We start from the raw sequence: 10,643 nt of genomic DNA, 5'->3' as shown, positions 1-10,643 counted from the left end.
CTTTAGAACTTGATTTGAGTTAAATAGGTAAAGAAGAACCCAGTCCGAAATACAATGGATAGCCTACATTGAATAATTAATGTTTATCAAAGGTATACAATATAAAAAAAAAAAGTGGTTATATAATTTTAATAAAAACTTGTAGCGTGTATCATCTGTGATTGCGCATGCGCGCCTATGTTACCGTCTGCTCGGCACGCACGGACGCTGATCGCGTGCACGCGCATTCTCCTTATCATCCTCACCGTCATCAGCAGAGCAGAAGGAGCGACGACGGAAGCGAGCGAACTCGAACATGAACACGAGCATGAACACGAACGCGAGGTGGGTGGCACCGGTACCGAGGAACGGACATCTGCTGCCCGCCTGAGAGCGCGCCGTCCGCGGGATGCCTCGCCGACGCCGACCCGGTTAAAGACCCCCAAACCGTGGAGTCAAACCACGGAGACACCATCTTCAATCAAATCAATGTTGATCCCCCCCCCCACTGTAGCTCAACCCCACGCTCGTCGCATTGAGTTCTCCTCGTATTCTGCTGGTTGCCGGAACCCGAACCTCCATCACAGGCTGTCCATGGCTTTGAAATGGAAAAGACGGAGGCTTCTGCTGGTGCTCAACGTGCTCGCGGTGGCCGGGATCATGACGCTGTTGAGCCGCTGGAGCAGCGTGCGCGCTCCGGAATATGCGGACGCTCCGGACGCCGAACCCGAGCGCAGGAGGCCGAGCCGGGCTAACGGAACCGCCGCCGTCAGCCACCAAGAGCTGCTCAGCAGGCTCAGCTTGCTGGAGGACGTCGTTTACCGGCAGCTGAACGGTATAGCAAATTGCAACGTTTGAGCATTTATTTAAGCATTTTTTTTTTTGCCTAGAATTGGAATGATATAAAACAAAATCATAGCTAAGCCTACATATGCCACTGGAGAATCCAATTTGAAGAGAATGTGCGTGTAAATGTCAAAGAGCTGACTCAAAAGCTGGGGAATGAATCGAATTGTTGTAATGTAGAATGTGAAGGAATTGGTAAATATGTTGTTTTTTTAAATGTCTTAGTTATTTACTTTTGCTGAGAAATTATGAAAATGCGGCTATTTAATAGCTTCACAAAATTCAATAAGATGAACAGCTTGAAGCTGGAATGTTTTGAAATGGTTGAGAAATAGTCAAGTCAAGTCATCTTTATTTATATAGCGCTTTCAAAGAGCCGTAGCCGTCACAAAGCGCTTTACAACATAGGTGTCAAACTCCGGTCCTTGAGGCTCTGGGCAGTATACAGTAGGCAGGAACACCCGGAGCTGGTTGGTAGCCAATCACAGGGCACACAGAGACGAACAACCATGCACACCTTGGGACAATTTAGAGTGCTCAATTAACCGGCCATGCACGTCTTTGGAATGTGGGGGGAGATGAAAAGCCCCACACAGGCAAGGGGGAGAACATGCAAACCCCACCCAGGAAGGCCGAAGCCCGAACTCGATCTCACGCCCTCAGCGCTGGGAGGCGGATGTGCTAACCACTGTCCCACCCTCGTCGTAAAATCAATCCTCGTTCTGCAGCCGAGTGCATCCATGAATGTTGCCTGTTTATCGGAGAAATGCGACGTGAAGACAACGCAGACTGCCCTCGCGCTAAAATATTGTTCTTGTCCTTGCTCCGCTGACAATACAGGGTCCGCTATTTGCTTCTTTTCCTATAGAGATACCCGCCAAAATCCAACAATCTTTACAGTATTTAGTATTTACCTGTAATCCGCAGATATACGTGCCAAAACATAGTTGCTGTAAAATATACAGTCATTTACTGTACTTTGTTTTACCCACAATGCATTGCTGTATAGTTATATACTGTAACATTAACTCTTTGACTGCCAAAAACGTTAAATAACGTTTAGTAAAATCCTATGGAGGAGTGCCAAAGACGTTAAAAGACGTTTTTTCAAAACAGAGGTGAAACTAACCATTTTCTATTGTTGATTACTGAAAAACGGAATAAGGTAGAAACAAACTTTTTTTTCTGATGAAAGATGAGAGTCCAATCTTTCATTTGGTAGTATGTGTGTTTCCATAGTCCAAACACATCATTTTCTGTGGACCTTGAAAGATCAGTCAAAAATGCTTAAATCGGCTGGCACCCACGGCATCCCTTTTCTGAAAACGTCTGGCAGTCAATTAAAAAACAAGAAAATGCTGCAAAAATTTTTTTTACTGTAGATTTTACAGAAATTTGTCACAGTGTACACATATAAAAGAATGGTCCAATTTTCCAGTCCCATCTAATCGGATTCACTTTCAAGCGCCGAACCGCCATCTCCGCATCCCGCGCACGCCGTCGCGCTTCGCGCCGACATTCTCGTCCTCAGCTCAACCAGCTCAAACACCGTCCCTCGAGGAATGTTTACGGCCAAAACGCCGACAACAGTCCACTCCACAACGGGTCCACACCAAGGACAAAACACCGCATGACGAGAAGAAAGACGAAGACAGCTGCCAACTCACAGCGCCATCAACAAACACAGCCCAAACAAGAGGATATAACAAATAATATATGATGCTAAAATCAGTTAAATGGTTCAGCACAGTGAAGTTGAAGTCGGTTTGAATGGTCAAGGAACGTGCACGGAGGAAGTAAATGCGCAAAAAATGGCCGAATTTTACAGCGGGAATTTGTGAAATAATGAAAATGTCCTGAATAATTTACCCATTGACGTCAAAAATTCAATATTAACACTATTTCTTAGTTTAGAATTGGGATTAGTTTAAGATTTTGTTCCACTTTTGTTAACAAGAATATGAAGACCTAGAATTGTTTTTATTATTGTTCATTTAGAACAGATATAAAATTTGTGATTAATCGTAAGTTAACTAGTGAAGTTATGCGATTAATTACAATTTAAAAATAATTAATTGTCTGACTCCCCTAATTTTTTAATAATCTTTTCTTTTCTTTTTTTAAATTAGGGGCATCAGGCGATTCAACTTTTTAATTGTAATTAATCACATTACTTCACTAGTTAACTCACAATTAATCACAAATTTAATATCTGTTCGAAACGTACAATACATTTTTTTTCTGGGCTTTCATACTCTTGTTAACAAATGTGGGAAAAAAATGTGAAACTAATGGAAATAGTTCCCAAGAATTTTTGACGTCTATAGCCGCCAATGGCAGTGAATGAGTGAAGTTGGAATGATCGTGGCTTGGAATGTGCTAACTGCTAAGCTAACAATCTCCTCATGTGTTGTGTTGAGGCTTGTCCAAATCGTTGGGCCTCGTCGAGGGTTTCGGGAGCCGGGGGGCCGGCGGCCTGCCCGCCAGCCTTTCTCCGGGTGAGGAGAGCGACGTCAAGTACCTGAAGAACAAATACGGCTACAACGCCCACCTGAGCAACGCCATCTCTCTGGACCGAACCATCCCGGACCACAGACCCGACAGGTCAGTTTAAAACCACTGCGCAAAACGAGCGTTTGTCGACACTAGTACCAACAGATGTAAAACATTTAAGAATGATGTCCTTTTTCGGTTAATTGATTTGTTTGTATTTTTCTTTTGTGCTCATTCTTATATATATATCGTCTGTACGTACAGGTGCAGAGATGTCAGCCACCCCCGGGACCTCCCCCAGATAGCGCTGATCTTCATCTTTGTCAACGAGGCCCTGTCCGTCATCCTGCGCTCGGTCCACTCGGCTGTCAATCACACGCCGGCCCACCTGCTCAAGGAAATCATCCTGGTGGACGACCACAGCGACGACGGTACGGCAAACAAACGAGAGAGATTCTTATTGAAGGAGTACAAAGAAAGTTTAGGTGGAAAATTCGTTATTGTGCTATTTTGTTTGGGAACTGTTTGCTAATTAGGAAGATGATGACGAAGAGGAGGAAGTGAGTGCGTGCGTGCGTGCGAGCGTTTGGGCTGAGCAGGAAGCATCTGACGGGTTGAGCCACAGATCAAAAGGAGCTCGTCTGTTGTTTAGTCTCCGAATAGGGTTTACATTACAAAAGGCTCTGGGATAAGAATGATGAGATTGGCAGAGCATAAAAATGGTGTAGTGGTCCCTCGACAAGTGGGCATACTCTCAACTTTTACCTTTTTTTTTTTAAGTAGTCCAGAAAAACGTCCTCTTTTCGAAACGGTGACATGTAAGAATATAAAATCCGGTTCCTGATGCTAACGTATTGCTATCCGATGCTAACATATCCATATCTGATGTCAGCGGATGGACATTTGACACTAGAATATCGATACCTGCTAGTGTAGCAATTCCTGATGCTATTGTATCGTTTCCTGATGCTAACGTATTGCTATCTAATGCTAGTGTGACAATATCTGATGCTAGCGGATGGACATTTGATGCTACAATATCAATACATGCTAGTGTAGCGACACCCGATGCTAGTAAATCGCTTCCTGATGCTAACGTACGCATATATGATGCTAGTGTATCCATATCTGATGTTAGCGGACGGACATTTAATTATATAATATCGATACCTGCTAGTGTAGCGACATTTTATGCTAGTGTACAGTATTATTGTCTTTAACGTAAAGAAGAAGTTGAAGGTGTTGTTGTGTTGTAGAGCAGCTGAAAGGACCTCTGGAGGACTACGTGAATAAGCGCTACCCCGGTCTGGTCAAGATCGTCAGGAACCACAAGAGGGAGGGTCTGATTCGGGCCAGGATCGAGGGTTGGAAGGCCGCCACTGCCGAGGTGATGGGAATTTTTGATGCCCACGTGGAGTTCACACCCTTCTGGTGAGGCATTCAAGTGTATCGTGTATCGTCCTTTCAATAGATGCCGTGACCTGATTAGTCACTGCCGTGTGTGTTTTCCTTCACATTTACTCACCAGGGCCGAGCCGGTTCTGACCCGAATCAAGGAGGACCGCAGGAGGATTGTCCTCCCATCCATCGACAACATTAATCACGACACCTTTGAGGTGGAGCGTTACGAGAACTCGGGTCACGGCTTCAACTGGGAGCTGTGGTGCATGTACATCAACCCACCAAAACAGTGGTGGGACGACGGGGACGTGACGGCACCCATCAGGTGGGCACGCCTCACGTAGAGAATGTCATTTATATCATTTCATCCAACAAACCTCCACTAGCTCAATGCTAACATATAATGGGGAACTCCATAGACAGGCTAATAGAAATGAGCATCGATGTTTCGGCTACGTTGCATCTCTGAGAGCTAGTAGAGCTCAGTGCTGCCCAGTATTGTGGTGGCCCAACATGGTACTACACATGTAACTCCAAATCCAGACTTAATCGGACAAACATTTTTCTGTCCAAAATCCTAAAATCAATGGTATTCAAAATGTGTGAACCAGTGGGCGACTCGTAAATGATTATGTGTTTTGGTCATGTGACAGGAGTCCCGCCATGATTGGCTGCTCCTTCGTGGCCAATCGGCACTTCTTTGGCGAGATTGGGTTACTGGACCCTGGCATGGAATTCTACGGGGGAGAGAACATCGAACTGGGCATCAGGGTTAGTCTATCGGCATCCTTCTGCTGCTCAGCCCAAATATTATAGCAATGTGTATTATTTAGTGTGATTCCTCATCTATACTGATGACCAAAAAATGAGCTATTTTCGCTTGTAGGTGTGGACATGCGGGGGCAGCATGGAGGTGTTGCCATGTTCCCGCGTGGCTCACATCACCCGCACGAAGAAGCCCTACCTCACCAACATCGCCTTACACACGCGCCGCAATTCCCTGCGCGTGGCTGAGGTCTGGATGGACCACTTCAAGACCAATGTCTACGTGGCCTGGAACATCCCCGTAGAGGTGACGCCCACATCATCTAGGATCTCGTTACGACAAGCATGTCAAGCGCTCGACCTGGTGTAAAAATGTGACAAAACCGCCGCAGAATCACGGCATCGACTTTGGAGACATCTCCGAGAGGGCGGCGCTCAGGAAGAATCTGCAGTGTAAGGATTTCCAGTGGTACCTGGATAACATTTACCCCGAGATGAGGACGTATGGCAACATGCTGTACTATGGTGAGGTGAGTCCACATAAAATCATCCATCATCATCTCAGCGTCAAAAAATTGAGGCTGATGCCGATATGGATTTCATATATATGCATAGACTCAAACGAAACTCACAATGATGACGAAACCATTGCAGTCATCTTAACCAATGGGAAACCATTGTTAGCCTAGACCTGAAGCCATATGGATCTTTAAAAAAATTGGTAGAAACATTTTTATTTTTTAGATAAAATATTCTTAAAATGATTAAGATTTTTTTTATTTTATTAAATATTCAAAAAATGTCAGATTCCAAATGTTTTAAGATGGCAGAAAAAGAGAGACAAAGGGTAGATCAAAAATATATACATTTTTAAATTACAGAAATATGTCCAAAAAGTGATCATAAAATGTCCAAAAAGGATGAGGAATGGGGGGGAAATTACCATAAAACCTCCATGAAATTGCCAAAAAAGTCAGAGAATTGAATAAGAAAGGCAGAAATTAAAACATTTTATAAGGAGCTATAAAATGTTCAAAAATAAAAGAAGAAATCCTGAAAATGACCATGAAATGTTCGCAAAATTGACAACAAAAAAGTCTGAAAATTGATTTAAGAAAAGGCGGGAAAAGAAAAAAATTCAAAAAGTAACTTTAAAATGTCCAAAAACAAAAATTAGCATAAAATGTCCCCCAAAATTGACAATGTCTGAAATTGATAGCAAAAACGGCAGAAATGTTTTTCAAAAAATAGCCATAACATGTCCAAAAAGGAAGAGGAAAAAGAGGGAAATTAGCATAAAACCTCCATGAAATTGCCAAAAATGTCAGAGAATTGAATGTGGCAAAAATTAAAACATTTTATAAGGAGTTAGAAAATGTTCAAAAATAAAAGAAGAAATCCTGAAAATGACCATGAAATGTTCGCAAAATTGACAACAAAAAAGTCTGAAAATTGATTTAAGAAAAGGCGGGAAAAGAAAAAGATTAAAAAAGTAACTTTAAAAAGTCCAAAAACAAAAATTAGCATAAAATGTCCCCCCAAATTGCCAATGTCTGAAATTGATAGCAAAACCAGCAGAAATGTTTTTCAAAAAATAGCCATAACGTGTCCAAAAAGGAAGAGGAAAAAGAGGGAAATTAGCATAAAACCTCCATGAAATTGCCAAAAATGTCAGAGAATTGAATAAGAAAGGCAGAAATTAAAACATTTTATAAGGAGGTATAAAATGTTCAAAAATAAAAGAAGAAATCCTGAAAATGACCATGAAATGTTCGCAAAATTGACAACAAAAAAGTCTGAAAATTGATTTAAGAAAAGGCGGGAAAAGAAAAAAATTCAAAAAGTAACTTTAAAATGTCCAAAAACAAAAATTAGCATAAAATGTCCCCCCAAATTGCCAATGTCTGAAATTGATAGCAAAACCAGCAGAAATGTTTTTCAAAAAATAGCCATAACGTGTCCAAAAAGGAAGAGGAAAAAGAGGGAAATTAGCATAAAACCTCCATGAAATTGCCAAAAATGTCAGAGAATTGAATAAGAAAGGCAGAAATTAAAACATTTTATAAGGAGGTATAAAATGTTCAAAAATAAAAGAAGAAATCCTGAAAATGACCATGAAATGTTCGCAAAATTGACAACAAAAAAGTCTGAAAATTGATTTAAGAAAAGGCGGGAAAACAAAAAGATTAAAAAAGTAACTTTAAAATGTCCAAAAACAAAAATTACCATAAAATGTCCCCCAAAATTGACAATGTCTGAAATTGATAGCAAAAACGTCAGAAATGTTTTTCATAAAATAGCCATAACATGTCCAAAAAGGAACAGGAAAAAGAGGGAAATTAGCATAAAATGTCCATGAAGTTGTCAAAAACGTCAGAGAATTTATTTTTTTTTAAAGGCAGAAATGAAAACATTTTAAAAGTACCTATATAATATCAAAAAACAAAAGGAGAAATCTTGAAAATTAACATGAAATGTCCACAAAATTGCCCAAAAAAAGTCAGAAAATTGGTTTAAGAAAAAGCAGGAAAGAACATAAAAAAAGACTATAAAATGTCCCAAAACAAAAATTACCATAAAACCTCCACTATGTCCAAAAATGTGTGAAATTGATAGCAAAACAGACAGAAATAAAAAAAATAGCCATAACATGTCCAAAAAAGAAAGAAGAGGCAGAAAATAATAATAATATGCCAAATATGTCAGAAATTTGATAGAAAAGCAGAATTTTTTTTTTAAAAATGTGAAAAACAAAGGATGAATAATAATGATAATAACAATTATAAGAATAATCATCATCATAATAGTAATAATAAAAAGAAGACAAAAGATAAGAAAATGAATCTCAAGGTATTTGATGCTGCATATTTTTCACTCACACACTGTTTACTTCATCACTATGTTCTAATGTTTTGCATCTCCAGACAGATTTTTTGTTCTTTATTTGGCCTAAAATGGCTCTTTTAACAGGAAAGGTTGCCGATCCCTGGCCTAGACATTATCTGAACTTACTTGCTGGGCAAGTGTTAGAATTAGCCCTGACTAGTAATGTTTTGCTAAACTACTCAAACGTGTTTTTTTTGGGTTTTTTTAGCATCTCGTAAGTCAAAACTGCTTGTTTGTCATTTCAGATGCGCAACTCTAAAGCGAGCCACCTGTGTTTGGACCAGGGTGTGAAGGACAACCACACGGCCATCCTGCACCCCTGCCATGGCTGGGGTCCACAGGTAGGATTGGCAATTAGCTGAAGTATGCGCTTGGCAACAGAGTACTCTCTGGGGCTGTCAAAAGTACTCATACTCTGTAATTAAGTAGAAGTACAAATCCTACACGTGCAAAGACTGGTAAAAGTGGAAGTATTGATATCATATTGATATGAAAGGATGCAAGTAGAAGTAAAAAGTTATTAGAAAAACATACTTTAGAGACACCCCCCCCCCCCCAAAAAAAATTATGTTTTTGTACAAATTTGTACACGTTACCTGGCTCCTGCTACTAATGTCATGTTCATGTGTTCATGTCTCTCAGATAGCACGTTACACCAAAGAGGGTCATCTGTTCGTGGGCCCGCTGGGCAGCACCGGGGAGGACACACTCTGTGTGGAGGACGACGCCAACTCCACGTTACCGCAACTCCTGGACTGCGACAAAGAAAAACATGGCACCAAGTGGATTTTCTCTCAGGTGACAGCTTCTTCGAACAAATGCTTACAGTTTGCTTGGTCTTTTAGCTTAGCGTCTTCTATTTCTTCTTCTACTACTACTACTTTTCATGAAGGTTGAGGCCAGGGCTTGTGTGTTCTAAAATACTCTTAGTCTAGCTTCTATTGCTTATTCTCCACGTACTACTACTACGTCTAACTACCACGTGACTGTATACAGCTTGCTAAGCTAATAGTGTTAGCCTAGCTTCTTCTATTTCAACTACTACTACTACCACTACTTCTTCTCATGAATGTTGAGGGCTTGGTTGGTCTATCATACTTTTAACTAAGCTATTTAAGCTAAGCTGTTATGTTTAATTAGCCAAGTTAGCCTAGCTTCTTTGACAGTATTTTTTTTTTTTTTTTTTACATGCATCTACTACCACTACTTAGCAAGGGCAGCGTGTTTGGTCCGTCTACACTGCTGTTAGCCTAGCTTAATTCCTCTATTTGTAATCATACTCTTCACAACTAACTACTACTACTTATACTACCTATAGTCACTACTACTACTACTACTTCTAAAGGTTGAGGTCTTTTTGGTCCATAAAACTGACCTTCGTGGTTTTCTCCTGTAGGGTTCTTCCGTGGTAAACTCTGCCACGGGCCGCTGCTTGGAGGTGGTGCCCGCCAAATCGCACTTTGGCCACCAGGTGGTGCTAAAGGCATGTTCTGGACAGCAGTGGACCATAAAGAACACTATGAAGGAGGTTGCTGTGTCTGGTTAGCAGGGCCGTTGCAGCGTCACACATTCAGATGATTCGATACATGGGGACGTCAGGGACAGTTTTTGGGACAGTGATGATCGCCTCAGATATGAAGTTGGCAAATGCGTCAGTCGACTTCTAGCAGGACAGTGAATTGGGGAAAAACATGAATCTGGTTGGTTAAGATGTTGAAGCGGGTTCTTAGAGAACAGAAATCCCCAACTTTTTTTTCTCTCTTCTGACCGTTTTGAAGTCATATTTTGATGCAACATCATTAAAACAATTTATTGAAAATACAACTTTACATAAGACTGAAGTTAGTTTTTCCACATTTCTCTTCAACAAGCCAGTCTCATTTTGGGGTACTCTTTTTTTCTTTCAAAAAACTGCAAAGGCTTGTTTTTTTTTTAATTCTGGGTGCTTGAGCTCCACGCACTGAAGCCGTTTTAATAGCTTCATTGCCAAATTTGCAAGCCTTTCGTGACATATTATGCAAAGCGGGTTCGGTGCGTGCCAGTCAAATAGCAACAAACCCAACCGGTGTGAATGGAAGCAAATATTGTGGGTTTTGTTCCATGTCGTGTGACTGCGATGCACCTGATTTTCAAAATAAACCTAATTTCAGTGTGCTTTTGAGACATGAACAAATGTATATACATGAAAGATTGTATTGTTATGTCTCAATGATGTCACTTGCTGTGCCAAACAAGACCGTCTTCCAATAAACTAAGTTCTTGATACTTTAAAC

The 10,643-nt window shown here is 40.9% G+C and overlaps 1 protein-coding gene across 1 annotated transcript; it reads left to right on the top strand.

Annotated features, from left to right (window-relative positions):
* Positions 1-219: 219 nt before the first annotated feature.
* On the top strand, positions 220-10,642 carry galnt17 (polypeptide N-acetylgalactosaminyltransferase 17). The gene is made up of 11 exons (XM_077566757.1): positions 220-814; positions 3,246-3,429; positions 3,583-3,749; positions 4,575-4,749; positions 4,847-5,044; positions 5,373-5,490; positions 5,606-5,791; positions 5,877-6,014; positions 8,616-8,711; positions 9,013-9,168; positions 9,767-10,642. Exons 1-11 carry the CDS (start codon positions 469-471, stop codon positions 9,914-9,916), a joined length of 1,914 nt encoding a protein of 637 aa, XP_077422883.1. The 5' UTR covers positions 220-468; the 3' UTR covers positions 9,917-10,642.
* Position 10,643: the final 1 nt, after the last annotated feature.

Source organism: Vanacampus margaritifer, chromosome 5 (assembly GCF_051991255.1).
Source record: "Vanacampus margaritifer isolate UIUO_Vmar chromosome 5, RoL_Vmar_1.0, whole genome shotgun sequence".
Classification (NCBI taxonomy): domain Eukaryota; kingdom Metazoa; phylum Chordata; class Actinopteri; order Syngnathiformes; family Syngnathidae; genus Vanacampus; species Vanacampus margaritifer.
The sequence above is the reverse complement of the archived record's forward strand: the minus strand, read 5'-3'. Positions and strand labels throughout refer to the sequence as shown.